This window comes from Strongylocentrotus purpuratus, unplaced genomic scaffold (genome assembly GCF_000002235.5).
Source record: "Strongylocentrotus purpuratus isolate Spur 01 unplaced genomic scaffold, Spur_5.0 spur5_scaffold_17, whole genome shotgun sequence".
Lineage (NCBI taxonomy): Eukaryota > Metazoa > Echinodermata > Echinoidea > Camarodonta > Strongylocentrotidae > Strongylocentrotus > Strongylocentrotus purpuratus.
In genome coordinates, this window is record NW_022145602.1 from 2178548 (window position 1) to 2194377 (window position 15830).

Below are 15830 nucleotides of genomic sequence, written 5' to 3' on the forward strand. Positions count from 1 at the left end.
TTGAAAGGATTTACCTAAACCCGGCATCCTGAATATCGCATATCCCATCTACGATGTTTTGAGTCATGTTAGCGATGCATTCTATTTTCTCATCCGTCATATTGAGGGCGCAGCATTCCTTAAGCTGCAGAAGCATGACATCATTTCCGCGAGTATGGTGCTTCCTTTTAGGAGCTTGCTCTAGCTCAGCCAGGTCGAAGAAGCTACCAATAACGCTTTTGATAGTATCCGAAGCCTCAACAGCCTGACAAAGACTCTCCATCATCTCATTCTTGAACAAGAGTTTTAGAAGGGACATCTTTCCGAATATTCTTCCGGGACGTTGCCTTTTTGGTCCACCTTGATGGTTGTGCATTGATGGTCCTCGATGAATGTTAACTGGTTTAGCGTGCTTTCGCTTGTAATTTTGCTTTTCTTCGATGTCATTCAGAAGCTCCATGGCACTCCATATATCTCTCTTTCTCCTGGAATCATCATCTTTCTCCTCATCCTCCTCCTCCTCTTCCTCTTCACCGTTATGTTGTTCTTGTGTTTGAGGTTCATTATCAGATTCCGTTCCCTCCGACCCTTCTGATTCTTCTGCGTCAATCAGCATCCAACTCCAAACATCCCTTCTCTTTCTCCGATCTTCATCCTCTTCCTCTGCTTCCGCAACTAATTGCTCTTTCTTTTGGGTTTTTTTACCACCTGACCACCATATATACCATCCTCCAGTTTCCTCCTCCTCCTCTTCTTCTTCTTCTTCTTCTATTTCTTGGACGGTACTCTCTTGCTGTTCCTGAGGTTCTGGCTCTTCGCCCTCCGATTCAGATTCTTGTCCTTCACTTTCACTCTGTTCTTGCAGTTCCTGTGCCCCTTCCGATTCTTCCACATCTTCTCCTTCAGAATCGCTTTCTTCTCCTCCGCTTTCCATCTGTTCTTGCGGTTCTTGTTCTCCATCTGAGTCTTCCGGTTCTTCTCCTTCAAATTCTGGGTCTTCTGAATCAGACTGTTGTCCTTCACTTTCCATCACTCCCTGGGGTTCCTCCACCTCCTCTCCTTCAGATTCATTTTCTTCTCCTCCGCTTTCCATCTGTTCTTGCGGTTCTTGTTCTCCTTCTGATTCTTCCGGTTCTTCTCCTTTAAATTCTGGGTCTTCTGATTCAGACTGTTTTCCTTCACTTTCGATCACTCCCTGGGGTTCCTCCACCTCCTCTTCTTCAGATTCATTTTCTTCTCCTTCGCTCTCCACCTGTTTTTGTGGTCCTTCTTCTCCTCCTTCTCCTTCTTCTGGTTCTTCTGGTTCTTCTGGTTCTTCTCCCTCCGATTCACTTCCTTGACCTTCACCTTCCATTTGTTCCTGTGGGTCCTGCGATTCTTCTTGTACTTCAGACCCCTCTTGGTTGGATGTTTTGACTTCCACTAGTCCTAGTGGAACACCTCCTGCTCTGTCAGACGATCCCTGTCCTGGCATGTTCATGTCCGATCCGTCAGTTACTTCTCCAGAATCGACATCTTCCTCTGACTCGGGTTCTTGTCCTATACTTTTCATCTGTTCTTGCGGTTCTTGTTCTCCTTCTGATTCTTCCGGTTCTTCTCCTTCAAATTCTGGGTCTTCTGATTCAGACTGTTGTCCTTCACTTTCTATCACTTCCTGGGGTTCCTCAACCTCCTCTTCTTCAGATTCATTTCCTTCTCCCTCGCTCTCCATCTGTTCGTGTGGTCCTTGTTCTCCTTCTGGCTCTTCTGGTTCCTCGGGCTCCTCTCCATCGGATGTTTGTTCATCGACTTCCGTTAGTCCTAGTGGAACACCTCCGTCAGATGATCCCGGTCCTGGCATGTTCATGTCCGATCCATCAGTTATTTCTCCAGAATCGACATCTTCCTCTGACTCGGGTTCTTGTCCTTCACTTTCCATTTGCTCCTGTGGTTCTTCAGCGCCATCTGACTCTTCCAGATCTCCCCTTCACTTTCCATTTGCTCCTGTGGTTCTTCAGCGCCCTCTGACTCTTCCAGATCTTCCCCTTCACTTTCCATTTGCTCCTGTGGTTCTTCAGCGCCCTCTGTCTCTTCGGAATCCTCCCCTTCAGAACCTTCACTTTCAGATCTCTCACTTTCTTGCCCCTGGCTTTCAGATACATATCCCTCGGACACACTGCCTATCGTTGACGGATTCGCAGATCCCTCACTTTCCATTTGTGAGCTAGGAGCATTAGGACTATAGTGCATTTGGAAGCATTTCAGTTGGGCTTCCCCAAAGAGAGCACAGCATGATCGGAAGTTGTCTTCATCATAATTCAAAACGACTGTAGATTCTGAGATTGACTTTACTGCTTTAGAGGTTCGAATGTCTCCGCGTCCTCCAAACGTCAATGGAGCTGGGGCGAGCACATTATTATCGGCTTGTGCAAGTTCTGAAGCATATTCCAGGCCAGTAGACGTAGCAGAAGAAGAATCAGGTAAGTAAGGAAGGGCTGCACATGCTTCTTCTAACAGTTGCACCCAAAAGTTTGTCATGCAAGAATTTCTTTCCGCCACAAAATTTTCCTGGCAACAATGAACTAAACTGTCGACCTCATAGATACTGCGGCCCGCAGCCGCACGCACCTTGTTAGCAGTAGGTCTCCGGAACCTAGTAGCTTTTCTTCGTTTCCGTCGGCGATCGTCTTCCTCCTCTTCCTCCTCTTCCTCCTCCTCTTCCTCCTCTTCTTCATTCTGTTGATTCTGCTCTGCTAGCTGTTGAGCCTGTTCCTCAAGTATTTCAAGACGCTCCTCTTCTTGCTCAGCCAGCAATTCTGCCTGTTCCTCTTCTTGCTCAGCTAACAATTCTAACTGTTCTTCATTCTGCTCGGCAAGTTGTTCCAATTGTTCCTCTTCCTCTTCTGTCAGTTCTTCTGCTAGAAGGTCCTGAAGCTCCTGTAATTCAGTCTGGATTCTTGAAGGCTGGTTCAGTTCTACGTCAAGGCCGTTTTCAAGATCAGCGTATAAGCTTTGGAAATCTACTGCAGCCTGGCAAATGTCTTCCTGGTGATTGGCATCAAAACGCGTATCAGATGGCAACTCTTTGAAAAACTCAACCAGTGGCTTGACCTGAATCATGGGTAGTCGCAATGCAAGAACAGCCATGCTGGCCTCCTGGATGCAGTCTTGTCGCATGTCACTGGTCAATGAACAGCATGGGTGGGAAGGATCGAGGAAAGGGCCAGTGTAGTCACTTGGGATGTATTCTCCGTAGAATCCCATTGGAAAGTATACTCTAGGAGGAGGTCCGTCGCACGATTGGTCAGCTAGTTTTGTTGCGGCGTCCATCAGGCAAGTATACCTTCGATTGTTCTGGAACCTACAACACTTTTTCACCGGCCATCGTCCTTTTAGTTCAAGCGAGGTCGCACTTTTCGATTCTTGGCAGACTCTGTCGATTCTGTTGAACTCTGCAACGGCGAGGAGCTCTGTTCGAATATCTTGCACCTCTTCAATAACTGGGGGACTGTAGGACAGCATCGCGACCTGGCGATCTATGCGAGAGAAGCACGCAGCTCTTATATCGGCGTTCGGTCTCATGCAACACCTATGTTCGTCATTGATTGGGTCTTCTGTGCGCAAAATGGTACTGAAAATGTCTATTTGGAACAAGTCATCGGTATTGCATATAGCGGTAAAGTGGTTCCTACGGAGAACAGCTAGACATTCCCGCCGACTTTCACCGTCGTTTTCGCAGCAACGGACGACCTGCTCGTCTATCATATCAACGTCTTCTCTCACAGCAGCGCAAATGGCTTTATTCTGACGGCCCTCCTCCTTCACCCATCGCTGTTCCTTTTGCTCACGTGCAGCTTCTACACGCACTGGCTTCTCAGATGAATCCTGACGTCTAAGCTTGGACATTGACATCCTCATTGTTCTGATGCAGGACATCCGCTCCTCTTCGTTCAGAATACAGCATTCGTGCTCGGGATGAAGGTTCTTCTTGGCAGCGTTGAAACTCTCTCCCTCAACAATGGCGTATGAAACGCTTACGTTGCTGGCGTTGCAAATTTTGGCCAAAGCATAATTTTGTCTCTTGTCCATGCATCTCTTCTTTTTGAGAAATGATGATTGCTGACAACAAGCGATGAGTGTGTCATCCGCATCGTCCTTTCGAAGCTTTGCACATAACCTCTGCATGAATGTCGGTCGAGTCGAACCTTGAGTATTCGGTACTGGTGCTCTTGTTGAGTTAATTCTTGATTGTTGGTTGTTCGAACGTTTTACCAAGAAACATTCATACCTTTCTTCACTCTCCAATCTGCAGCACGGATGAACTCTTTCCTTTTTACCGTTGCTGTATCGCAAGGCTTGCTTCTTGCACAATCCATCAAAGTTGTCCCTCTCGACTTCCCTGAAACACGCCAATGCATCGTCCACGTCCTCAACCATACAGCACGTTTGGTAATCCTCACTGTCCCTATCACCTTCTGGTGTTTGGTCAACAGCGTTGCAAAGACGCTTCACCTTTTCCACCTTGCGCCTCATGTTGCGCCTCTCCTCCAGACGTTTCTTTTGATTCTCCCGAAGTGCCTTCTTTTCCATGCAGTTGTACCTGAGATCACCCTGGAGGCTGCAACAGTTGCGACCGGGCAAACGATCTTCCACGGTGTTGTTCACGCTAGCCCCACTCAAACTGCAGATTTCGTCATAGTGCATTCTTTTCTCCTCGCTCATGCAAACCATACGATCCGAATCGCTAGTCAGCTCACAGCATCGTCGCACGCCCTCTGCGTCGGCTAAGACGGGGTGACCGTTGAAGAAGTTTCCCGCAATCTTGGAGCAGAAGGTATCCAACCTGTGGATATCATCTTCTTCACCTGGGATGACTCGCACCAGACACATTCTGCGTTGTTGAACTGTCAAAGTAAAACCAAGGGAACATAACATGAATATTGAATAACTCACTCATAAAAAAGAATTATATCAACTGACCTAATTGAAATTATTTACATTTTAGTTCGAAATTATATTTTGTCTGATAGGCTTTAAATCTTACAAGCGGTAAAACAAATTAAAAAAAAATAAAAATATGATAAACACATAAACAAATAAATAAATCAGACCTCTTCAGTTTTTCTCTCCCTTCAAATTATCTACTGCCAATCCAGTTTGTTTTTCCCCTTTATCTTTCAGTATCTCTTCCCAATTCACATAAGAAGGAAGTCCTTCAGTTATGTAAAATCCTTGAGCTTTCGCTGTACATGTTTTTCACGCTTCTATACATTTTCTTATTTAGTTACTTTTGTATATAATTATGCATTGTTTTAAACTAGGGCCCTCAAGTACAGCAGTTAATTAATCATCCCTGTTTAAACAACACTGAAAATAAAGAAATAAATCAATGAATGATTAATTGAATAAAGACAAAAAGAGAACAGGAATAAATACAATGCATACATTTAAAGCCACACTGCACTAGTTTGGCCAGGAGGGATTAGACCTCCCTGCAAGGTCACTGACAAGTGGTTATCTCATCATATCAGCTCTCAATAAACTTTAAAATAGGGGATCATGGGGACCAACAAGCACCGATTAGGCATTGTTTGCTATATAGAGGGCGCAAGTAGCTATACGTAGTGCAGTGGGGCTTTAACGAGATAACTAAATAAATAAAATACCGGGAAGTAGGCAGCATTCCTTGATGACTGCAGGTAGAATGGTTCCTCTAAAGTTTCCTTCCTCGCATAGCCGTTCAATGTTCCCATAGAGCTCCTCGTCATAGAACGGCTCTTCTTCCAAAACCTCTTCCTCTTTCATCGCTTCCATCTCCTCTTCTTCATCTACACAGGGAAAAGAGAGAGAGAAAGTGTGAGAGAGAGAGAGAGAGAGAGAGAGAGAGAGAGAGAGAGAGAGAGAGAGAGAGAGAGAGAGAGAGAGAAAGAGAAGTGAGAGGGAGAGAGATAGAGAGAGAAAGAAAAGCAGAAAGACAATTTAATAGTTATGTGGGAGTGAGAAATATTGGAAGAGAAATATAAATAGAAAGAGAGAGGGGGTGGGGGGGGGGGGTTGGCAGGCAGAAAGGGAAAGAGGGAAAGACAGAGACATATAAGCAGAGAATGAGAGAGAGAGAGAGAGAGAGAGAGAGAGAGAGAGAGAGAGAGAGTCAGAAAGTGATAAATATAGAGAGAGATAGAAGGGGGATGGGGTTGGATATTATAATAGCGTTTTTGTGAAGTGCTTTTGACAGAGGATACATACATGTAGCGCTGAATATTGCTTTTACTCTATAGCTATAGCCAAACCTCCTTGATCAATCCAGTTAATTCATTTTTTCTACATTTTACCATTCACCTAACATGGCCGAGAGTGGCAAAAGCAGACAAATGCTTTCCGTGAAAACGTCATTGCCTCGACAAGGATTAAATGAATCACTATTTTTGGTGTAAAGCATTTCATTTTGTACAGACAACTGAGCAAGCTTGTGTGATAGTATAGTGGTTCATTCACTTGACTCGCAATCCAATGGTTCAGGGTTCGAATCCCTGCCTAGCACTAAGTCCTTTCGTTAGATATTTAACCACATTTGCTGCACATTTGCCACTCTCTACCAAGGTGTAAATGTGTACGTGACAATTGCTGAAGTAATGATAAGTGCATAACCCACAGAAAGAGCACTATTAATATTGGTTGGCTATACCATTGGTAAATAAGACCCAACCACCATTTGTTTCTTAAAGGGATTGGGTAACTTTGTCCCAGATTCTAAAGCAAAATCCTGGATATAGGTCAGTCAGGAACCTCATGACTTTTACAAGCCGATCGCTTGTCAGATTATCAAGATATTTATGATTGGAAATCGAAATTTCGTTTTTCGTTTTCCTAACGGTTTATATAACACTAAAGTGTATAGGGAAAATGGGTATGGTAAAACTGTTCACTCATTTCTTTTTACTTTTTTGAGGCACTTCATGATCATTTTGAAGCACAATCTATTTAGGGCTTCAATATTACACCATATCACAGACACTGGTAACACGTAGGGCCATGCATCTCTTATTTAACATTGTTAAAATATGCCTTTAATCAGTATAGAACATGAATATCATACAAAAATCAAAGGTCTGTTACCTGACTTGTTCATGCCAATTAAACACACTTCTTTGAAGAGGGAGCCCTTCTCCGATGAAGACTCAGAGTACACGTGTTCAGCAGTCTTGACAGTAGCTCTGGGTAATCAAATATTCAAAGAAATGGCATGTTAGGATATAAGTGATGGCGGTTAGAATTAATAGCGTCCATTGAGAACAGATTGACGATGGGAGAAGGGTGGGTTGGGGGGGGGGGCAAACAAATGAGCAGAAGATCGGGACAGAGAAACTGGAGAGGGAGGGAAAGAAATATTTATATGGAGTTTGAGAGAGACAGAAGAATAACAGGAGTGAAAATAGAGAGAGAGAGAGGGAGAGAGAGAGAGAGAGAGAGAGAGAGAAAGGGATGCATGTTACAGTTAAACACAATGCAGGTCTCAAATCTTAATTCTCAACGAATCACTGGGTTATAATGTTCTACAATCCATGAATAAAACATTATAATCAAACTGAAGAAGGAAACATAAACAAGCGACTGAATGCATTCCCCCACCCCCATGCATCTACTTTTTTAAAAAGGAGACAAAGTACCGAATGAACCCAATGTTGAAAATTACTCATATGGTCTAGCGTCCCCTACGGCGGCATACTATCGAGAATAATTAGTCTAAAGTGAACCGATGAATTGCAAACTTATGCGCATGATTCCGTTTATATGAGAAGAATATTAAGGGGTGTTTCTTTGGAAGTCATTGACATTTCTCCAGCTGTAATGCTTAAAGGAGAAAAAAAATACTAGCGTAGATTTTGAATTGAATAAAAGGTTCATGAAACTATAGCATAATATCCTCCCTCAAATTAACTTACAGACAATGACAACGGAAGGATTTTAAAAAGAAGAAGATAAACACGAAAAGAGACGAAGACGTTGATAATTTGTTAGTAATTGTGTTAATTTTCTCAAACATAATCATATTTAGAGCAACATGCGAATGAAGTATTTATTATATCATGCATCAATAATTTATTAGTTTTTGATGGGAGTTGGAAAATAAATGTGAATTTTTGTTCTAATTGTTTTTTGTTTTTTTTCCAAATCTTAATCTAATGAAAACAAAATAGTTTTATTAAAAAACATTTTGATATAAATTGACATTTTTTTAAATTCTACATTTAATTTCCCCCCCAAAATGGTAATATTAAAAAAAAAAAAAAAAAAAAAAACATAACATGCCTTCTATTCGATGTACTGGTTAAAACTATGGGCCTCGGTGACTCCAAAAGTACCATATGCTTCGGGGTTGCGCCCCTCAGTAAATAGTACTATTGGAGTCACCTCTGGCGCATAGGTTTAACCAGAACCTCTCAAGTGTATATTTGTATAACACACGTAGATTCAGGGGGTTGGGAGGGGATACAAGCCTCTGACAAAAATATAAACACACAAAAACAGAGGCATACAAAAAGAACATGATGCCAAATTATTTATGTTATTTTTTTCATTCTTAAATACCTAAAAGAAACGCAACCACATGCGGGTGCCTTCCAGCTGAACGATATTCTGCGCATGTCCGAAACTATAGCCTGTCTGATCACATGAGGGCAGCCTTCATCTGGCGTTCCGATATCGTACTTATCAATCATCGTTCCGTGATCGCAATGGGGATCGTTGTTGTGTGCAGTGACCAGGAACTCTTGAAAGAGGTCGCTGTTGCTTTTGAGACTGACTGTAATAGAAAATTTATAACAAAAGTGATGACATGTTAGACAGCGTGAACAGAGTACTCCTAGGCCTTTATAGCGGATGTTTCATGAAGTACTTCTTCATTACAAACACATATTCGAATCATTGTACGTATCCAATGATTGAAAAAAGTGATTGAACATAATAATACCAATGCAACCCATCATCAACATCATCATAAAAATTATGGCCCCGAAACGCCGTTGTTTGCATTAATACAATTTTTTTTTTCTTGTGTTAACACATTATAGAATTTACATAAACATGTAAAACATGTTCATTTATTTCAGTTTTAGTGTTAGGTTTAGTTTCATTTAATACAACAGGACAATCAATTACAAACAATTTTGACAAAAAATCAATGAACATTTACATCATGCATTTTGAAAATCATTAATTTAATTATTAAAGAGATTGCATACATTTCACATCATATTGTCTTTGTGTTCTCTAAGGCTGCATTTCGCTTTCAAAGAATTTGATTTGATAATAAGCACCTATATGCCAGTAAACATAATTTTTTTCTACGAGGAGTACGTCTATGAAGAATACGGTCATGTCTACTATCAAGCCAATCAATAGTATCAAACACTTATAAAACGATTTCCTAACGTTACCTTAAACATCATATGTTTATCCCTGTATTAAACAAAATCTAGCAATTCTGGTCTTTGATTTTTGTCTCCAATTAACCTGTGTGATTATACGTCACAAAGGACTGTGAACCTAGTTACGAAATCAGTTGAATCATTCTATGAGATAAGATATCCCCAATAGAGATTAAGTAGACAAAAGAGTTTGATGTTAATCCCCAGGTACCCTTAACATTTCGCGTTTTGTTCTAGTAGCCCCTTGCTTAATCCTTTAACACAATATTTGAGATGGCGCGAACATTGTCCTTGTACCCCTCGATATGAGAATGTCTTTTCCGTATAATGCATGATCAACATTAATTGCATGGCGCCATTTATCTGGCGCCCGCTCCTTCGATAGTTATGGACTACACATTTGCTAGAAAAGATGGGGTTTTAGGCCTGTTTTAAAGATACTATGTCCCTTTTGCAGCCAACATCAAATTCTATAGAACTTTGCAGGGAATTATGAATATGTCTTGTATGTCTTATCTGTGAAATTTAAGCATTAGCATTGTCCTAGTATCTACATAATGCAAGGAAACTCGTTTACCTTCTACACTTCACTGTCAGACACTATTGAGTGACTAACTGACATCTTTTTTCTTTGGTAATCACATGCATGAAATGAGCTGTATTACACGAGCACTTGTCTACATCAATAACCCACTACTTGTAACGGCCAAAATTAACTGATTGAATCTTTGTGCTGTACAAAACGTACGACCATTCGGTAAAAGGGTCTGAAAATCAGACTATCACTTAAGTGATTGCAATCACTTAATAAGTCGATTCGACAACTAATGGTCTTTATTTTACCACTAAAAGTCATTTTCAAGCACTTTTGTTTTGAAAGAAGTTCTAAATTATTTTTTCTTATACAGATGCCATTGGCTTTTAATTTTTTGTCCTGCAAATGGGACATAGTACCTTTAAACCTTTCTAGCTTGTCTGTGTTGCGAAAAACAAGAAGGAGGGAATCTCAAAGGCGTGAAGCAACTTTAGTTTATTTCAACATTAGTTTCTTTTCTTTTTACTTCATTTGATCACTCTGTCTATTTGAGTTTGAACATTAATCATATAAATATGTCTGGATTAATCTATGGTGACTGTGTGCGAAATCATGGTTTTGCAAAAATATCCATAACGAGTCTTGATTAGCTTCGTGGCAACCCTTTTACAGCCCGTCTGCACTAGTTTGGCCAGGGGGATTAAACCTCCTGCAAGTTCACTGACAGGTGGTCATCTCATCAAATCAGCTCCCAATTAACATAAGAAAAAGGGGATCATGTGGGACCAATTAACATGCACCGATTAGACATTGTTTGCTATATAGAGGGTGCAATTCGCTATTAGTAGTGCAGTGGGGCTTTAACACTGGTACAAATTAATCTTTCACTGGACATATAAAAGCCTACGATGAATCATATCTTTCCCATGAAAAATACAACGTGGCACAGGAAGATTATTTCTGTGGCATATAAAGTGTTAAGAACTACACCCAGCATGTCAAAGGGTTAGTACTATTATATCACAATCTATCGAGATGAAATCACATTTTGAAATATATATATATTACAAAAAGATTTGCCATACGGCATTTTCTTATCAGCCATACGGCATTTTCAGAAAAACGTTTAAATAATTATGAATATATACATAAAACCACATGTAATGCGGTATATCAACACGCATTATGCTGGCATCGGATGCAGTGATACGATGATACATTTTATGCATTAAGGCCCCCAGAGCTAAATAAAACCAAAAGATGGATTGAATGCCTAGAACTATAAGACGCAATATGCATTTTTCTTACTACTATACTAGCTAAAAGGAAGCAGCTGGGGCCTCATATTTGACAGTAATGATCGTCTAATGGATATTATGGTTGTTTTGTTCTACAGGTCATATGGAAAGTCACGGTATTATTTCGCTCCTGGAAAGAGAATTGCGAATTCAAGGAAATCAATCAGTTTTATTGGGTGGGGGTGGCTTTGTCAAAAAGTGCCAACGAAATCTTCAAATGTGTATCATGCAAAAGATTTCCAGTTAAATATGCAGTTGGAATGCCTATAGCATAGACCTTTTTAACTTTCATTTTGACGCCCACTCCCCCCCCCCCCCCCCCCCTCGAGCGTTAATAAAAAATATACCCCTTTTGCCAAGGGCATAACACCGCAGGACACCATTACAGGTTTTGTAATCATACTTTATTTGTAGTTCACCACCACAAACTTCTGTTTCAAATTATCATCCAAAATACCGCATAGCGTACATCATTTATAAAGCATAGTAATTTTTTCATTATTATAAACATAAATTATAATGGAATAAACTATTTACCGGTCATTGTCCGTGATTTCTGTTCTCTTTCTCTCTCTCTCTCTCTCTCTCTCTCTCTCTCTCTTTCTCTCTCTTTTTTTTTTCTCTCTCTCTCCTTTCTTCTTCTTTTTCTTCTTCCACGGCTCTTCTGCATATTCTTACTTCTTACGTCTAACAATAACCCTAGCAAGATAATACCTTAATAAATCACATAATCAACTAAAATCTTTAGAAATATATCAGTTTGCACGAAACTAAACCAACCACATCGATACATGGCAAACTCAAATCATATTACTTAAACATTGTAAGAAAGTTGCAATCAATTGCAAATCCCCCAAATGAACCGTAAGTCTTGCGATTAATTGCAAATTTGCAATTGATCGCAACTCAAATTTCTGCAACGCCCCATTAGTAAGAGAGAGAGAGAGAGAGAGAGAGGGGGGGAGAGAAAGAGAGAGAGAGAGAGAGAGAGAGAGAGAGAGATAGAGAGAGTGAGAGAGAGAGAGAATAAAAGCTAGATTTGCAAGAAAATTGAGTTGCAATCGATTACAAATATACAGTTGCAAATTTTGCAACTCGCATTCAATCGCAACTTTCAAGCAACACCCAACTAGTTTAACACAATAGCTCAAGTCAGGTCAACGAAATCTAAAAAGAAAACGATCTAAACAAGACAATCTTACCTGCATATTCGATCTCGGGTAGGAAGCCCTCGTCGACCTCGTCGAGTGAAAGCTCAAAGTTGGAGATCATGAGTGAGTTAGAGTCATCGTCGACTACTCGTGGTGTTCCAACATTCGTATGGGCCTCTTCGATGTCACATTGCAACTCTAAAACAACAAGAATAGTATATGAAAAATATGTATGGATTAGTTCCATTTACATGAAGATATTAACGTATGTACAGGGCAAGGAGGGTACTATTAACTCTGCAATGAAGTAATATAAAACAACCCCCTTCTTGCACCAAACAGACGATGAATTAAATTGCATTAAGGTCACACAATTAGCTAAATGTCTTTGCTGTAATTTTAGCTGTCTAGATTAAAAAAAAAAAAACGAATACATTGTACATGATACATTGCATTGTTTAAAGAATGAGAAATTTATGAACAGCTTCGCTTAGAAAACCCAAGCAAATTCGTTACAACGTAGGTTGAATTTGGATGGGTGGGGTAAGATTAACATGCTATTTACAATAAGGATTTATGAGAACAAGCAATCACAGGGAGAATGCAGTATAAATGCGGGAGAAATCAGGCAAATAAGAAGAAATCATTAAGGATAATATCATACGAGAATTATTGAATACATCCATCGGATGGTTTCTATTATTAGAGAGAAATTTTGTGGCATTTCCAAAACACCTTTTGGTGTTTGTAGTTTTGGATACTATTCAATTTAAAGATTTATGTATTTTCTTCCGTTTCTTTTTCTATCTATCTATCTATCAGGCTATAGTTCATCCAGACGTTGGACAAAGCCCTCCTCATGAAATGTCCATTCTCTTCTGTCTTTAGCTGTCCTAGTCCAAGCGGCCGTTCCCATGTATGATGTTAGGTCATCTCTCCATCTTCTCTTCTGCCTTCCTCTTCTTCTCTTTCCCACCCTTGGTTGCCATTCTGTTAAACGATTTGTCCATCTATTGTCCTGAAGTCTTGCTACATGCCCAGCCCATCTCCACGTCGATTCTCTGACTTTCTCCATGATGTCTTTAACCTTTGTTTTCTGGCGTATGACTTTGTGGTTGATTTTGTCTCTCAGAAATAAATGCGACATCTTTCTCTCCATAGCTCGTTTCTTTTTACATATCAACATGTATAATGACATGAACAATTTTGACAAAAAGCATGTATTTAACAGTTGAAAGACAAGAAAGAAGAAGGAGGCGTCTTAAAACTAATTTGTAAAATTATTATATTTCTTACCTGTGGGCATTGACCGCGCCACGGCCAAAACCGCGAACAGCAAAATATTTAACCTCCTCATCGTCTCAAAAATTAGCAATATTATGACCTGTCCTCGACCAGTCTTTCTCTATTTAACCCTCCGCTCTTGATGAGGGGGGTAAAGTTACACCCCTTTGTCTTTGATAGCACAATCCAAAACTCAAACAGTTTAACCTGGGATGCGATAACTTTGAAATGATGTAATCTCTTGGTAGCTTGATCACTTAATCCTCCGCGATGATAATGGCGTGATCATTTTGGTCAATATTTTTGAGACGTTGCGATTTACGACGTTCTTAGAAGTAAGGGCGATTTAAGAGGAATTACGCTTTTGTTACATGGTTTGATGAAGTTTAATGCATTTGTCAGATGTTTGTGTTTACGGGCATTAAATCTTTCGTGGAAACAAAGAACGTTCAGTTCCAGGTATATTCGGGGTTTTATCTCATCGGAATCGACTGAAAAACATCCGAAATTAATTTGAAAAACCAACAAAGTTAAAGTCTTTATTCATGATAACGTTTCTGAATTAGAAGTGCCCTCTTCATTTGTTATTTGATATACAAAAACAACCCCGAATTGGAAATCCAAACCCTTCTCCATAAGCCACGTTTTGAGTGTGAGTGTACATTAGTGTACCAGGAGCCAGTATACCAATACCTGTTACCTACTCCAAAATATGTTCCTGTAACTAAAACATCAATTTTCTTCTGTTATCACACACAGTTTAGAGAAAACCAAAGACTTAAAACATATCTTATTCATGCTTTAACCCGATCCGCCGTCTGCACTACACTTAGCAACCAAAGCTGGCTGTTTATGTCGGTAAAACAAGGCTAGACATGTTCCTTTGAAGAAATTTGATAGATAACAGTGTGCAAAGTGCGTCCACATTATCGTGTATAAGCATTGTATTCAACAAGACTCCGTATCGAGATACTATCTGTTCCTAATACTATTCATACTTATTATTTCGTCATAATAAGACTTTTTTTGGAGGGAGGATCAACGACTCGAAAGGAAGGAAGAGGAGGGGCGGTCGTCTACTTTACGCGCAATGACATTTTATCAAAAGTTACGGTTTGGTCATTGATAAAATCATCCCAGCAGTGCCCAATATCATGACAGTAATTCAGAAGGTTTAGGTTACATTCATATGATAACTTTAAAGCCCCTTTGAAGCGTTGGGAGCCCCATACATTTGACGACAACATTTTCCTTAAATAAAATTGTATCATAATGTATTAGGAGGATGTGATTAGAGACACATTTCTGCAAGGAATGTGTTCGAAGTCGAATATTTGTGAAGGAATACGACATTTAGGTTTTCTGCGTACAACAGAAAACCCAAATTATGTATTCTTTTTATCAATATTTGAGAGGGGGAAAGAGAAAAGTGGGAAAGAGAAAATGGGGAAGGAGATATATACTTAGAGAGTGAGAGAGAGAGAAAGAGAGAGAGAGAGAGAGACACACACACACACACACACGCACACACACGCACACACACGCACGCACACACACATACACACACCCACACACACATAGAGACAGATATACAGAGAGATATAGAGCAGGAGAGAGAGAGAGAGATCGAGTCTGGGTGAAGGAAAAATAAAGAGGGAGTGCGAACTGGGTCAGTGTAAGAAAAAAGAGTGAGATACAGAAACAGAAACAGAGGAAGGTGTAAATGGAAACGAGGGAGAGAGAGAGAGGATAAAGAAAATGATATATGTACAAAGGGGAAAAGGAGAAGACGAAGAAGAAGAAGACGAAGAAGAAGAAATAGGGAGTGAGAGGGGAGCAGATGGGGGGGGGGGGGCAAGGTGGATATTAGAACAAGAGCTTGTGCAAATCTTGATGCAATATCTTTATCCCCATGTTAAAATCACCATCCCCCGGTACCGCAAAATATGAAGCAAAAATGTCATCATATATTATAAATTAATGTCACGATATCCGATATACAAAACTGCGTAACAAGGGAAATTAGGTCACCGACCCAATTCTATAGAACCATCTAGATTGGCGATAATATTCTAAGGTTAATATAAAAGTCAAGCAAAAGGTTGTGATCGAGTTTCGTCTGTATTACTTAAGATTGACGTTCGTTACCAAATTAAGTGCTAAACAATGTCAAATC

General features: G+C 40.2%; 1 protein-coding gene across 1 annotated transcript; it reads right to left on the minus strand.

Moving 5' to 3' along the window:
* Positions 1–1267: 1267 nt before the first annotated feature.
* Positions 1268–13733, minus strand: Endo16 (calcium-binding protein; the record flags this gene model as incomplete). The annotated part of the gene is given in 8 exon segments (NM_214519.1): positions 1268–1714; positions 1718–1943; positions 2003–4862; positions 5625–5786; positions 7075–7172; positions 8548–8761; positions 12422–12568; positions 13667–13733. Coding segments are annotated over 8 exon segments (4215 nt in total), but the record flags the coding sequence as incomplete, so codon positions are not given.
* Between the last annotated feature and the right edge of the window lie 2097 nt (positions 13734–15830).